General features: G+C 36.9%; 1 protein-coding gene across 4 annotated transcripts in view; it reads left to right on the top strand.

Moving 5' to 3' along the window:
* Positions 1-16,457, top strand: part of GK (glycerol kinase) — a 69,760-nt gene that overhangs the window by 40,670 nt on the left and 12,633 nt on the right. For all 4 annotated transcript variants that reach the window (XM_010970225.3, XM_074359824.1, XM_010970257.3 and 1 more), the window contains 3 exons: positions 3,742-3,784; positions 4,245-4,325; positions 16,295-16,373. In XM_010970225.3, coding sequence (XP_010968527.1) covers positions 3,742-3,784; positions 4,245-4,325; positions 16,295-16,373 — 203 coding nt within the window. The remainder of the gene's footprint in view (positions 1-3,741; positions 3,785-4,244; positions 4,326-16,294; positions 16,374-16,457) is intronic.

Here is a 16,457-nt window from a genome sequence, read left to right on the forward strand (position 1 = left end):
TCATAATTAACTACAGTTTTCAAGGTATTGTTCCTGTCCTAGACTTTCTCGCTAATTGTAAAGTAATTTTCTTTGTGTGGGACTTTCAGTGTTATTTCCCTGGCATTGTGCTTTCTCCCTATTACCTGAAGTTTTTTCTTTGATAAGAAGAAGAAGGAATGATGGAAGTAGAGATTTGGTGCATTTTCCTCCTAATCTCATCTTACTACTCACACACGTGCAGAGTCTGTAACAAGCCACATACCTAAGAATAATAAGATTATTCCCACTTTAGTAGGAGAATACAGATGCTCGGAGAGGTTATGCTAGCAAGTGAGAGAAGCAATCTTTGCACCCAGATCCAGCTGATTTGACTTAGCCGGGGCACATTACTGTCCCCTGCTTGGAAAAGATTTCCATAGATCCAGCAGGAGACTGTCTACATTTACTGTGCTTTTCTTTCCTAATTCTCTCATCAGTGTTAACTTCAGTGGTTAGTTTCTTCTTTTGTGAATAATGGAACATCTAACATTTTAGATGAAATGTTCTTGTAGTCTAGCAGGAGCAGCTGTCCTCATGCAAGAGTGTGATATTATTTGTGTGAGAATTTTTGGTGGGGGAAGGGAGATATGAATATTCTGTGCAGGTCGTGGTATCCTAGGTTACCACAAGGAAAGCTTGAGTCAGCGAGGGTCTGGTAACATAGTCTATGAATTCTGGGTTCCAGGTAGTTGAATCAGGAATCAAGAGAAGTGACGGAAAAGTAGGCTATTCCCTCCGCCCCCTTCTTTCCTCCTCTGCCAAGCACACTAATGCTAGTAAGTCAGATGGTATCTCTATTTGTCAAGTACCTAACACAGTAATACAGAGCACATGGGATCCAATAAAATTGCCTGATTTTCCTTCTCTTTATACTCCCCCAATCCCTTAAGCATTATCAACCAAGTCCTGAATGATGCATTTAAGTTAAGGACGGCTTGTTGAATATCTCTGCAGCTCCTCCAGGTTGAAGGAGGGGAATAGCCAACTGTAAGGTCTTTCAGTTCATGTTTGTGTTCCTGAGGAGAAAGAACACAAACACACAGTTCATCATATTATAAATCAGAACGTATGTGCCGTAAGACGCTTTGAAGTACTTATGTTGGGTTTCATAAGGAGGGGAGAAAAGTCACAAAACATTATGTTAGTAATGAAATGTTCTAAAGAATGCGCAGTATGGTGAACACGTGGAACACTGACCAAAGATGCATGTGGGAAAATGGAAGGCTTTGTTTAAAGACTGTACAGAACATTCAGGTAGGGAAGTAGTTGTGGGAAAATAAGGCTAGGATGGTGTTGTGAAGGCCTAAATTTCAACTGAGGAGTTTTTTCTTGAAGGCATTGGGACACTTCTGAAGGTTTGTGAGCTGGTGTTCAGAGTCCACTTAATAATATGATCCTGGATCAAAGTGAGGAGAGGCTAGAGGCAAAGAGGGCATGGTGGAGGCCACTATGCCATCTCAGTAACAAGGACAAAGACTAGGAAGGTGAGGAGAGAGAGGGAGGCTGTGGGTGAATGTCCATGACACTGCAGAGGGACAGGAGGCAGGAAGCACGTATGAAGTCTAGTCACCTGGACCTCGTGGTTAGGCTTAGCCAAAGTAGGAAACGCGTCCAAGTAGAAGAATTTCTATTTGGGACACGGTGGTACTGATAGGTTATATATCTATCATACACATTTGGAAATGGGGAATGAGTTCATTATAAAAGTAGAGGTTTTGAATTTCCCGATTTAGAGGTGATTTTTGAAGCAACAGGACTAGATGAAAATACCAAGAAAAAATTTACAGGTAGAGGAGATATTTTTAAAAGTAAGAAACACAGGGATGGAGAATGCAGACAAATAAGAATGTACTTAGTCATTAATGTGGTGATCCCAGGTAGAGATACTTGGGGGGTGGGGTGCTTGGTCAGCAGTGCAAAATACTCCATAAAAGTCATGGAGGCTGAGGCTGACAAATTAGGTCTTCGGTGGTGACCTCTAAGAATGAATGAAGCTTTAGTAGAAGGCTCAAGATGGAAGCCAGGTTGCAAATGGTCCAGAGAGATGCAGGTAGGTAGAAAATAGAGGCAGTAAGACACTGTGTTTGTAGAAAGGCAACCACCCAGGAACGATGTGTGAAGTAGGTAGTTTGTTCTTTTAAAAGGATCACGCCAAGTTTGGGGAATTTTGTTTGTTTGTGTTTTTAAGTTCGTATTTATTAAGTGCCTTGAGCCTTTGTGTCAATTTTGTACTTTAAAACTTGTATGTACATTACTGTTCAGTATACAGAGTGTTTGTATGGGGACTAAATGGGTTCAGACTTCTCCTTTTAAAAGCATGGGGGAGGATATATAGCTCAGCGGTAGGGCACATGCTTAGCATGCAAGGAGTCCTGGGTTCAATCCCCAGGCCCTCCATTAAAAAATTAATTTAAAAAATAAAATGAAAAGCATGGAACAGATAATTAACTTTTTTGTGAGTATCTATTAAAGGATATTAAAATATATAGCTTTTTCAGCATTGTGGAAGTAATAAGGTATAGTGATTTATGTGTTTAAATTCGTGAATATGTCATTACCTGTACCTAGTGTTTTTTAACTAGTGTCTTTGAAAACTTAGATATTCATCCTGAATGTGCTGGCTATTCATCAAGCAGGCCCAGAATCAAGCAGAAGAGATAGGCTGTATCGGGCTAATTCTTATTCACAGCAGTGGTGCCTGGAAAAAATTGCCTTCGGTTTCTATTTGCTTCCACAAGACAAATACAGCTCTTCGGGTCTGTTGACTTAGCGGTGACTGGTCGTAGCGTCTGCTGGGATCCCCTTCCTTTGGACTGAGCACTCCCTCTCCCTTCTCCTCTCTGCCCAAACGTTGCAGGGCACAGTGGCAGGGTCCATGGGGAGGGAATCCTGAGTTCAGGCAGGGCAGCTGTGGTGAGCCGAGGGTGACTGTCACAGCCAACTCAGTTGAAAACTGTTGCCATGTGACCCTTACTGTATCAGTTTGGGCTACTTATCTGCCTGGCACAAGTCAAAACTACTCTCTCATGTCCAAGCACCAGATTTGCAGAGTCCAAAGTTGATGCTGATAAGGCTACCACAAAAATTCACTTCCCATGGCAGCTGCGTTACATGCTGGCTGGGACTCTCCCACCACTGTTAGAATGCCCCATCCTGCACAGAGAATGGGAAGGCTAGGCTGGAAATAGCCTTCCCCTCTGTGCCTCTCTTGTGCCCAAAGTCCAGCTCCACTTTCCTGCACCCTGGACCTAACGGCCTCTGTGTGCCAGAAGATGGTGGCATTTCTTGCCTTATGACTGTACTAACGATGGAGCAAGGCTGGCCGGCCCCGTTGCCAAATGGCTCTTAAGTCATGATGCTTCACTCCACGTGGATTAGTAGTAACGTAACTGTGCCTGCATTTAGGATTTGTTGTAACTAGTGGTATTTTACAAACATAGCCCTGGGCTATGACCAAGCACCACATACTATATGTGCATTTTTCTATTAGGATCACACTAGGTACATTTTCTTCTAGACTGTTCTTTGAACATTATTCCAAAAGAGTATGTGATGTTTGTTAGCTTTGGGACGTTTTCTAAAACTTTAATATAATTACTTTTATTATACTAAGTTAAATGTCAGTTGAAATTTGTATTCATACTATTTACTTTTTGTAAGTAATTTGTATTATTTACTTTTAATAAAATTGTCCTACTATTCACTCTCCCCCAACTATAGGTATGGAACAGGCTGTTTCTTACTATGTAATACAGGCCGTAAGGTTGGTTTTTTCAAATTAAGAGATTGATGAAAGTCTTCTTTAACTTCATAAAAGTAATGCTTGAACATAATTTGCTATTTTGAGTCAACAAGCTTTTATTTAATTTTTAACAGTTTAATTTAGAACTCAATAAAAATGATGAAAACCACTAAATTTGAATGGTTCTCTGAATTTTATACATATGTTTTTAATTGTGTTGATGGGATATCTGCACTAGGATCTTGTCAGATTCTTAATGCAAATCAAATTTGGAACAAGGGATAAACTTTTTGTACTATTTAAATGTGTTGTTCTTAATACTGGTAATTTTGACTGTTAAGATTTATTTTCTAATTTGTTATATTTATTGAATTATGTTTTTGCTTTAAAAATATTATTGAATTATGTTTTTGCTTTAAAAATATTCTTATGCTCTCTTTTTGTTTTCCTGACTGCTGAATCCTTTTTCTCTTTCCTACAGTGTGTATTTTCTGAACATGGCCTTCTAACCACAGTTGCTTACAAACTTGGCAGAGACAAACCAGTATATTATGCATTAGAAGTAAGTACTTTTCATTCATTATAGATAATATGACAAACATTCAAAGCTAATGAAAGTCACAGTGCTCTCTGTAAGAATGAGAAGCAACTCCTCATCTGTTAAAAAGTTCTATCATGAGATTGCAGCAATTCAGTCACATCTTCAGGCTTCACTTTTAATTCTAGTTCCCTTGCTATTTCCACCACATTGGCAGTTACTTCCTCCACTGAAGTCTTGAACCCCTCAAAGTCATCCATGAAGGTTGGAATCAACTTCTTCTAAACTCTTTATTAATGATATTTTGACCTCTTCCCATGAATCACAAATGTTCTTAATGACATCTAGAATGGTGAATCCTTTCCAGAAGGTTTTCAGTTGACTTTGCCCAGATTCATCAGAGGAATCACTATCTGTGGCAGGTATAGCCTTACAAAATGTATTTCTTAAATAATAATACTTGAAAGTCAATATTACTCCTTGATCCATGGGCTGCATAATGTACGTTGCGTTAGCAGCATGAAAACAACATGAATCTCATTGTATGTCTCCATCAGAGCTCTTGGGTGACCAGGTGCATTGTCAATGAGCAGTGATATTTTGAAAGGAATCTTTTTTTCTGAGCAGTAGGTCTCAATAGTGGACTTATATTCAGTAAACCATGCTGTAAACAGATGGGCTGTCCTCCAGGCTTTGTTGTTCCATTTCTAGAGCACTGGCAGAGTAGGTTTAGCATAAATCTTAAGGGCCCTAGGATTTTGCGAATGGTAAATAAACATTGGCTTCAACTTAGAATCACCAGCTGCATTAACCTCTAACAAGGGAGTCAGCCTGTCCTTTGAAGCTCTGAAGCCAGGCATAGACTTCTCTCTAGCTATGGAAGTCCTACATGCCATCTTCTTCCAGTGGAAGGCTGTTTCGTCTACATTCAAAAATCTGCTGTGTGTAGCCACCTTCATTAATTAATTTAGCTAGATCTTCTAGGAAACTTGCTGCAGCTTCTACATCAGCATGTGCTGCTTCACCTTGTACTTTTTATGTTATGGAGAATGCTTCTTTCCTTAAACTTCATCAACCAACCTCTGCTAGCCCCAGACTTTTCTTCTGCAGCTTCCTCACCTCTCTCAGCCTTCACAGAATTGAAGGGAGTTAGGGCCTTGCTCTGGATTAGGCTCTGGCTTTAAGGAACTGTTGTGGCTGGTTTAAGCTTTTGTTCAGACCATTCAAACTTTTTGCATATCAGCAACAAGGCTGTTTCACTTTTTTAGCATTCACTGGAGTTCTACTGGAGTGTTCCCTGGAGTAGCACTTTTAATTTTTTTCAAGAACTTTTCCTTTGCATTCACAAGTTGGCTAACCATTTGGTACAAGAGACCTAGCTTTCAGCCTCTCTCCGCTTTAGACGTACCTGCCTCACTAAGCTGAATTATTTCCAGCTTTTCATTTAAAATGAAAGACATGTGACTCTTGAACACTTAGAGGCCATTATAGGGTTATTAATTTCAGTATCATTTCAGTATTGTTTTGTCTCAGGGAGAAGGGAGACCCGAGGAGAGGAAGAGAAATGGGGAAAGTCTTGGTCAGTAGAGCAGTCAGAACACACGCATTTATAGATTAAGTTCACTGTTTTATATAGGCAGTTTGTGGCACCCCAAAACACCAAAAATCACTGATCACAGATCATCTTAACAAATATAATAATAATGGGGTGGGGAGGATATAGCTCAGTGGTAGTGCTTAGCATGGGCAAGGTCCTGGGTTCAATCCCCAGTACCTCCATTTTAAAAAGAGTTAATAATTAAACCTAATTACCTCCCCCCCACACAAAAAAATATAATAGTAATGAGAGTTTAAAATATTGCAAGAATGACCAAAATGTGGCACAGAAACACAAAATAAGCAAATGCTGTTAGAAAATGGCACCAATAGACTTGCTCAATGAAGGGTTGCCACAAAACCTTCAATTTGTTAAAAAAAAAAAAAAAGTGAAAAGCAGTATCTGTGAAGTGCAATAAAATGAAGTATGCCCTTAGTGTGATTTGTGCCTCTGTGACCATAAACACTGTTTCTGCCACTCTAGCCTGAGAGTTCACTGATTAGATCTAATAACCCCATCATATCATTGGTTCCAGGAGCATGTATTAAAATATCTAGCTCTTTTCCAAATGAATCATCATCAAGCCAGATCCCCTCCAATTTGTATTTGCACAGATGACCTTTTATTGATCCAAATTTAGGTCTTTGTTTCTTTCTGTTTAATTTCACGATAGTGATTTCAGCCTATTCTGACACTGTGAATTTTTTTCACTCTGTTATTCTTGCAGTGTTGTCTCATCTGGAGAGGTAACACCTCTATGCTTTATGATTTTGTTCCAATTCATGTAAATTTTTTTTAGTTTCATAGAATTTTAAAGTGGAGAGGGACAGTAGATTAGATAACAGGCTTTACAGCACCCCGCTATCTCCTTGTTTTATACACGAAGGCAAGTGAAATTGAAGTCATTTGATCAAAGTGACTTTTGACAGCTAGTTAGTAGCCGATGCTGGATGCAAATTAGGGTTATTGGACATAAAAAGTCTAGATGCCTAGGCCACCCCGCTGTGCCATCTCCTTGCTTGTAAATCTGAATATTCTGGGTTCCAGTCTCCCAAGTCCAGTGTTCTTTTCACTGGATCTCACATAGGTTACACCCTTCTAACCTAGCAACTCAGCCACAACACACACACACAGTTCTATATTAACAGTAGTAGATAGAATTTTTTTCTTTTCGATGTTTCTAATTTTTTTTCAGTTAACAAACATTTTTTAAATATTAAAAAAAAAGATCGAAAAAAGTGCTGAGAGTAAAGCTGTATTGGTACAACATTTTCTCAGTAAGTTTATGCAAATTCCACTTGGTCACGCTTCTTCCCCCACCCCCTGCCCCCTTTTTTTGGTAAGTGCTTAAAAAGTGTATATTTAATACTCATTTCTTTGACAGATTGTTGTTAGGCTTGGCATTCTGAGATATTAAAATTTTACTTTCTACACTTTTTGAAAATGGAAACTATACCTGCCCATCTTAGTTTTTAGTCTTTCATTCTCCTTCTGCTGATTTAGAAGCAAAAAACAGTGCATTTTTAATTTTTGGTTTTTGTTTGGGATTTTTTGGTAGTGCCTTTAAATTTTTAAGATATTCTATAACGATATACTTTCCTAAGAGGGCTTATGGTTGTTTAGTATGTTTAACCACCCAACCATGATGAGGATCTCTGCTTTACGTCTACCCCCTCCACCAGCAATCATGTTACTGAATTTAATTTTTTTTATTTACACTTTTTGTAAAACACAATCATTAGTACTGTTTTCAGTCAATCATAAATCATATTTATGGCATATTTTATCCATTTCTGTGTCCAGTATCATTTCTTTGGTCCCATACCTTTTATGTCTTCATCCCCAGGTTTTTCTTGCTGAGGGATAGTGTTTTATAGTTGCCGGAGTCTGGCATAGTAAGCCTATTCTTTATAGGTTTGTCCTTATTTTGCCCTCTCTCTGGGGTGGATATAAAATCTCAGTTGTTTTTTCTACATCCCTCGTGGCCATTTTTTGATACTAGTGAGACCTTTGTTGCTCTGTTCTAAATGTGGTTCCTTTGTAGATAATCAGGTTTATTGTATGGAAGTTTTTAACATTATCTCCTTATCTTTATCTTTGACTGTTCCATAGTTTTACTGTGATAGTCCCTGAGTTTGGATTTATTTTTACTTATTCTGTTAGGTCCTTGGATACAAGTCTGTCTTCAGTTCTGGAGAATTCTCAACAATTATCTCTTCAAATACTGCTTCTCTACCATTACCTCCATCCTCTCCTGGAATTGCTATTGTATGGGTATTGAAACCTTTCAACCCACCCTCCGTGTCTCTTAACTGCCCTTTTGTATTTTTTAATCTCTTTGTTTCTCTGTGCTGCATCCCTGGTGAGTTCTCAGTATCTACCTTACATTTTCAAATTCTCTCTTTAAAACGAAAACTTTTTAATTGTGAAATGGAAGGCATATAAAGAAGAATGCATAAAATATCAGTGTACAGCTTAATAAATTATTATAAAGGGAAGACCCATGTAACCTCACTCAGATCAGTTAACAGAACCTACCAGGAACCCCCCCCCCCCCCGCCCTGTGTGCCCCTCCCAATCACAACCTCCTCCCTTTTGCCTAAGGTGATGGCTGTCCTGACCTTTATTATAATCCTGCTCTTACTTTCTGTATAGTTTTAACACTTTAATGTGCAATCCTAAACACCAGAGTTTAGCTTTGCATGTTTTTAATACTTTACATATTAAAAATACAAAAGAGAGAGACTAAGTAATACAGTATGCAATCTTTGATCTGGCCTTTTTCACTCAACATTATATTTGTGAGATTCATCCCTGTTGTTAGATATAGCTGTTATTTCATTCTTTTTCATTACCATATGTTAATGCCACCAGCAGTGTATGGGAACACTTATTTACCTAACATGGCTGTCCATCCTTTTTGTTTTGTTTTGTTTTTGTTTTTGTTTTGGGGAGGGGGTGGGTAATTATGTTTATTTACTTACTTGTTTTAAGAGGAGGTACTGGAGATTGAACCCAGAACCTCACGCACACTAAGCATGAGCTCTGCCACTTGAGCTATACCCTCCTCCGTCTATTCTAAAGTTTATCCCATCTATTACATTTTTAAATTTCACTCAGTAATTTCATTTCTAGGATTTGCAATTCATTATTTTTCATATCTACCTGATTTTGTTTTATTCATCTTTTCTTTTGATTTGTAATTCGTGATTTTTTTCATGGAAATCATACCTTAATTTATCTCTTTGAATACTTTTAGCACATACATATTTTAAATACTTACTTTTCAGACTGGAATGAATTCTATTCCAGCTATTTTGTTGACTTACGTCATTTTTTCCCTTCCATACATTTTTATTCAAAATGGTGCTTGCAAGCTAGCACGATTGCAATAATATCTAATTTACCGAAAAGTATATATATGTATTTTTTAATTTTACCAATTTTTAATTGAAGTATAATTGACTTACAATATTATATTAATTTTAGATATGCAACATAGTGACTTAATATTTTTATACATTAGAAAATGATCACCACAGTAAGTCTAGTTAGTATCGTTCACTATACAAAATTATTACAAAATATTGACTATATTCCTAGTGCTGTACGTTACAACCCTGTGACTTATTTTGTAACTGGAAGTTTGTACCTTTTAATCTCCCTCATCTATTTCACTCATTTCCCTACCCCTTTCCCTTCTGGCAACCACCAATTTGTTTTCCTTTTCTGAGTCTATTTCCTTTTTTATTGTATTTGTTCATTTGTTTTATTTCTTTAGATTCCACATATAAGTGAAATCATACTGTGTTTTCTTTATCTGTCTTACTTATTTCATTTAGCATAACACCCTCTAGGTCCATCCATGTATTCACAAATAGCAAGATGTCATTCTAATGGCTGTGTAATATTCCATTTTATATATTTTGAAATTATCCATTTTATCCATTCATCTGTCATTGGGTACTTAGGTTACTTTCATATCTTGGCTATTATAAACAGTGGTGCAATGAACATAAGAGTACATGTATCTTTTTGAATTAGTGTTTTTGTTTTCTTTGAAAAAATACCCATAAGTAGACTTGCTAGATTGTATGGTAGGTAGATTTATTTTTCATTTTTCTAGGAACCTCCATTTTCCATAGTGGCTGCACAAATTTATGCTCCTGCCAACAGCATACACAAGTTCCCTTTTCTCCACATCCTTGCCAACACTTGTTATTTGTTGTATTTTTGATAATAGCCATTCTGACAAGTGTGAGGTGGTATCTCATTGTGGTTTTGATTTGCGTTTCCCTGATGATTAGCGATGCTGAACTTATTTTCATATGTCTCTTGGCCATGTCTATGTCTTTTTTGGAAAAATGTCTATTTAGGTCCTCTGCTCATTATTTTAATTGGGCTGTTTGTTTTGATGTTGAGTTATATGAGGTCTTTGTATATTTTGGATATTAACCCCTTATCAGATATATCATTTGCAAATATCTTCTCCTATTAAGTAGGCTGCCTTTTTTGTTGAGAATTTCCTTCACTGTGCAAACACTTTTTAGTTTATTTTTGCTTTTATTACTCTTGCCTGAGGGGGCAGATCTCCAAAATTGCTAAGACCCGGTATCAAAGAGCACACTGCCTATGTTTTCTTCTAGGAGTTTGATGATTTCAAGCCTTGCATTTAAGTCTTTAATCTATTTTGGAGTTTACTTTTCTATATGGTGTGAGAAAGTAGCCCAGTTTGATTCTTTTGCATGTACCTCTCCAATTTTTCCAACACCATGCCTGATGTCTTAATAATGAATTTCCTCGTACATTTTGAAATTTTCCCTTCCAGTGTCATCTTCCACTAAGCCATTAGCCTTAGTCAGCAGGTGGACAGTCGCTTGTTTCCCAGCACCCCTGCACGAGCGGGAGAGCAGCCCCTGGCCCTGGCTCCAAGCACCAATGCTATTCCTTGTCCTACACAAAACATTTTGGATCCCTTTTCCTCTGCAGGAGTCAGCTCGTAGCCACCACTCCTGCTCCCTGACACATACAGAAAAGTGAACCAGAACCCATCCTGCTTGTGGCCTCAAATCCTGCTCGGTCATGCATTTCTGTTTCTGTCCACATCGACACTATCCTCTGTTTGAGTTAGCCTGTGTTGTTTTGGTTTTCTCTTTTTACCTTTTGCCTGTTACCCTCTCTTAGGAACACAGATGATTTTTAAAATGCAGACTCACCACCTCTGCTGATACGATATTTACCTCTTTTTCATCACCAAGAAAATTCTTTTTTCCTCTCCCTTCCTCCAGCATGTGATTCATCTATACCTGACATTTAAACAACTCTAGGTCCCTGTTTTCATTATCAGTGAAAAGGAACTGGGACACATGATCTTTCCATTGTTTTGAAACTTTAAACTCATATTAAACTGCTTAAATTTGTCCCACTCTTTCTAGTTGGAAAATGTTTCTTAGGAGTGGAAGATGCTGAAACAAAATAGTGGTTGAGTACTTCTGCCTTCGCTCTGATATCTGTGTACTATCTTCACCAAGCTGTGCTTCTCCGTTTCCTTGGTCATCTTCTTTTTCTAAATATTATTTCACAAAACAAAACTCTCTTGGGGGCCTTTAATATGATTATGAACTTGAGCTTACTCTGGATTTGAGAATTCCATGTTCTGTATTCTCTCACTAGGATGAAGTACCCTAAGCCAGGGTACTTGTCTGTCTTGTTCACCACTCCATCCCAGAGGCTGACATGCAGTAGACACTCAATAATGAATATTGTTTACATACCAAATACTATGTGATGCCATTTTTGTCTATTTAAATATGCACTTCAAAGAAGGTTCCTTGTATCTTTTTTTTAACCTATTTTTATTGAGTTATAGTCATTTTACAATGTTGTGTCAAATTCCAGTGTAGAGCACAATTTTTCAGTTATACATGAACATATATATATTCATTGTCACATGGTTCCTTGTATCTTTAAATGTTCTTTATTCCATCTCTTACTTGGTGTGATTTATGATTATAGTGTTAATATTTTCTTTTTTGAGTTTTTCATTCCTTTTGAGGCAGATATTCCATTTGAGGTATAAGCCTGATTTATTAATTAATTGTTTTTGCATAACAATATTACCACAAATGTAAGCAGATTAAAACCACACCCATTTACTATCTCACTGTTTCCATGGATCAGGAGTCCAGACAAAGCTTAGCTGATTCCTGTCCTCATGGTCTCACAAGGCTGCAGTCTCCTCTGAGGCTCCATCTGCTTCTAGGCTCATTTAGATTATTGACCAAATTTAGTTCCTTGTGGTTGTAGGACTGAGGGTTTCAGTTTCTTGCCACCAGTCAGCCAGAGGCTGCCCTCAGTTCCTAGAGGCCACCTGCAGTTCCTTCCCATGTGATGACTGCTAACATGGCCCTTTGTTTCTTTAAAGCCAGCAAGGGAGGGAGAGAGTCCAGGAAACAGGTGCAATAATCTTATGCAATGTAATCATATATACATCATCACATACATCTTGTCCTTTGACATGACCTACTGGTTAGAAGCAAGTCAGAGATCTCATGTCGCTCATGGAGAAGGGATCTCAGAAGAGGATGCACAGCAGGAGGCAAGGATCATGGAGGCCACCTTAATTAAGGATCTGTCTGCCGCAGTATATATATTTATGGACTTTTGTAATGTACTTTCTTGGAAAGTATACTTTCTGAGCAATAAGTGCTTTTAATTTTAATTCCCTAACTTGTTACTGAAGTATTAATGATACAGATTACATTTCAAAAATAATGCTTCCCCAGTTCAGCACTATGCTCCTGTTCTCATTCTATGCAATTAAAAATGCTATAGAGTTAGATTTTGCATTTGTAATCTTATACAAATTAAGTACAGTATAAATTATATATGTAGTGATACTGCTTTAACATACACAAAACTATGTTTACTGTGCCTAATGTTTGATTTTAAGCAGTTGAAGGATAACATTAATTTTATGTAATTTTTCTCGACAATTACTGATTTTAACCATAACAGCCTTGTAAGATATGATTCCCCTGCATCCTGAAATATCTGCTTTATACAGATACTGTGCATGGTAGTGGCATTCATGTCAAGGAGCTTTTTGGGAAAAGTATGTTTGCCAGCTATGACATCACATCCGATCTACTTGATTATTTTTTAATCTAATCTTTGCATAGCCTGTTTCTTAGCCTTTCACTCTCCAGGCTATCTGTCCAAGTTTTGAATAATTTATTTCTCTTGTCCTGTTATCACTGAACTTACTTCTTTTTACCCTCTCATTTCTATTATGTCTTTGTTAGAGAACAACTACGAGGCTTCTGTGTAACTTTCCCAGAAGATCGTGACTTTGAATAAGGGTTGATTCATATTTGTAGATGATGAGCTAAAGTACTGAATCTTTCTTTTTAGGATATAAATGACAGCAGCTTATTTGATAGCAAGTAGACAGTCATCTTCTATCTATCATTTTAGGTTTCCATTCCTGTACTCTTTTTCCTGCCCATCTTCAAAGCATTGTATCATCTTCCACTTTATGTCCTGCCTCTGGATTCAGAAGACTACATCTTTTGTGAATTTGGAGGTTTCTCTTATTTTTATTAATTTTTTAAAGGCTATACCAAGTATTATATCCTGATGCCAAAATTATATACTTCTTTCAGATGAGTGTTTTTAATTACCCTTAATTTTTTAATGTTGAATCTATTCATTCAACAACAAAACACTCCTGTATACTCCTGATGGCCAAACTTAAATATAAGTTTCTTCTGGAACCTTGACAGTGGCTTTGTGTTTTTCCCCTTTTGTTTTAATCTAAATAATGCCTTTTGGTTCTCAGCCAGTTACTTTTAATGAAAACCCTGATTTTCCTTTTTCTGAAATCAAATTGCTTCCGCTCAAAAAAAAGTTTAAGCATGTAACATCCTGGCCTTTTCAGTGGAAATGACGTACACCAGCATTTTGTTCCCCTAAATATAAAGTTTTTCTAGCTGATAGCCACAGGACCGCTCTACTGGACTTCTAGCTCAGTGGCTTTTTTTTCCAATGGCTTTTTAAAATTCACAATTTACTCACCTAAAACTATTGAACATATACACATTCCTGGTTAGATGCCGTGTAGGACCAGTGTCTTTTTGAGAGTATAAGAATAAAGGATATCTGTTTTTCCAGTTATATCTAGAACTGTGTTATCCAAAATAATATGGTAGCCACTAGCCAAATGTGACTGTTGAGCACTTGAAATATGGCTAGGCTGGATTGAGATGTGCTGTAAGTGTAAAATATATACCCAATTTCAAAGACCTAGTAGAATATATGTATATATACACATATACTCTCTATTATTATATATATAATCTTCATTTTTATATTGATCACATTGCAGTCATAATATTTTCAATATATTGGGTTAAGCAAAATATATTACAATTAATCTAACCTTTTTTTAATATGGTAACTAGAAAATTTAAATTACATATGTGGCTCACATATTTCTGTTAAACACCACTGGGTCTAGAATATCTTACATATTTAGCAATCTTTGGCAACTACTGTCTCTGAATTTTTTGCTTCCAAATAATGTTTAAGAGTTGAATTGTTATCTCCGTAGGCAAAAAGTTTACTTAGTTCTCCCTCATGATCCCATTATGTACGTAAATATTTAATATATCAAAGTTAGGAAGTGTATTAAGAACTTCCTTTTTGGGAGGAAGCATTGGGTTGGAATTCCTTGTCAGGAATTTGCTGAATTATCTTTGTCCCATTTTTAAAGCCTGGTTATATTCACACAGCAATGTCAAATCTGTTCCTCAAATAACTTTTTATAGCTGAAAAGCCACTGTATAAAAAGAACAACTGTATTGTTCTGCCAGCTTTGCAGTAGCATATATTGACTTATTTTCAGAGCAGCTGTGAATGGTAGACAGTATCAACATACTCAGCATCTAGTTTGTTTACGTCATGAAAACTGACAGCAGGAAGTAGCACCCATTTGTAATTCAATGAATGGAATTGGGGACAGAGAGGCAGGCAACATATAAGAAGCATTCTGCTTCCTACACTTAATACCACCTGAGGTTTGGGTTTGGGGTGACTTTGTGGAAGTAATTTACATTAATAATCTCTATGAAAGAAACATCAGAACCAAAAACCTTTTTTTGGAATTCCTAATAGTTTGTGCTGATACTCTTTGCCCTCAAGATCTTTTTATAAACAGCTTTATTAAGATGTAATTCTCATGTCACGTGATTGATTTGCCCATTTAAAGTGTATAATTCAATGGTTTTTTTTTAGTATATTCACAGAGTTGTACAGCTATCACCACAATCTAACTTTACAACATTCTTATCACCCCAAAGAATAATCCCATCATCCCACCCCTAGGCAACCACTGATCTACTCTTTGTCTGTATGGATTTGCTTATTCTGGACATTTGGTATAAATGGAGTCATACAATCTATAGTCTTTTGTGACTGGCTTCTTTCACTTAGTATAATGTTTTCAAAGTTCATCTGTGTTGCAACAAAATTTCATTCCTTTTCATGGCCAAGTAATTTTCCATTGTGTGGCTATACTACATTTTTTTAATCATACATCAGTCAATGGAATTGGCTGATACTTTTTTTTAACGTTTAAAGAATTGATGATGCTGATATTTACATTCAATAAGAACCTCCCAGATACTCATATTGAGCCTCATGGTAGTTTGTTTAGGTAAGCTTTGTTACAGTCACTACTGTGATATAGGTGAATAAATGGAGGCTCAGAAAGCCTAACCAATTTGCCTAAGGTCACATAGCAATTAGAAACTAGAACTCAGACTCAAGTCTGGTTCATCTGACTCCAAATTGTATGTTTTATTCCGTATTACTGTAGCCATACAACCCCTCCCCCACATCCCATGGTGATCTTGTTGTTAAGAATAATTACTTTGTAGTTAGCTTTTCTGCTAAGATTTTGTTGCTGTTGCTTGATTTCATATACTGTTGGATATGGGAAATGGGCTTGAAAAAAACTTAATGTGACTTCTCCCAATAACTTTGTGGATAAGACGGGAATGTATTCTGGGTAATAATATACCTCAGTAGTTTATTAACAGATAGAACAATTGTTCAAGAGGCAAACTGCTGAACACCAACAGGGACAGGTCCAAGGGTATGTTATGCTTGAGGGCTCGCTTCTCTGTCTCATGACAAGTTTCTATAATGACCTAGATAAAACTATTTGTTAGGAGGCCTAATTTATGATATTTGTAGAAGTCCCCAAGTTGAAGGGTTTTTTTTGACAAATTTTAAAATTTTATCCATCTGGTAGTGTCATACACAGAGAATATGATCAATAAAAACTTTTTATAGTGATAACATATATTCTCTCTCGGATTCCTTTTTTCCGTAGGGTTCTGTAGCTATAGCTGGTGCTGTTATTCGCTGGCTAAGAGACAATCTTGGAATTATAAAGACCTCAGAGGAAATTGGTGAGTATGTTCTAACAAAGGGTTAGAATCTAAATAATGAAAAATTTTAACATTTTTACCTTTGTAATCTTTTAGTACTTGTGC

The sequence above is a fragment of the Camelus bactrianus genome, chromosome X (assembly GCF_048773025.1).
Source record: "Camelus bactrianus isolate YW-2024 breed Bactrian camel chromosome X, ASM4877302v1, whole genome shotgun sequence".
NCBI lineage: Eukaryota > Metazoa > Chordata > Mammalia > Artiodactyla > Camelidae > Camelus > Camelus bactrianus.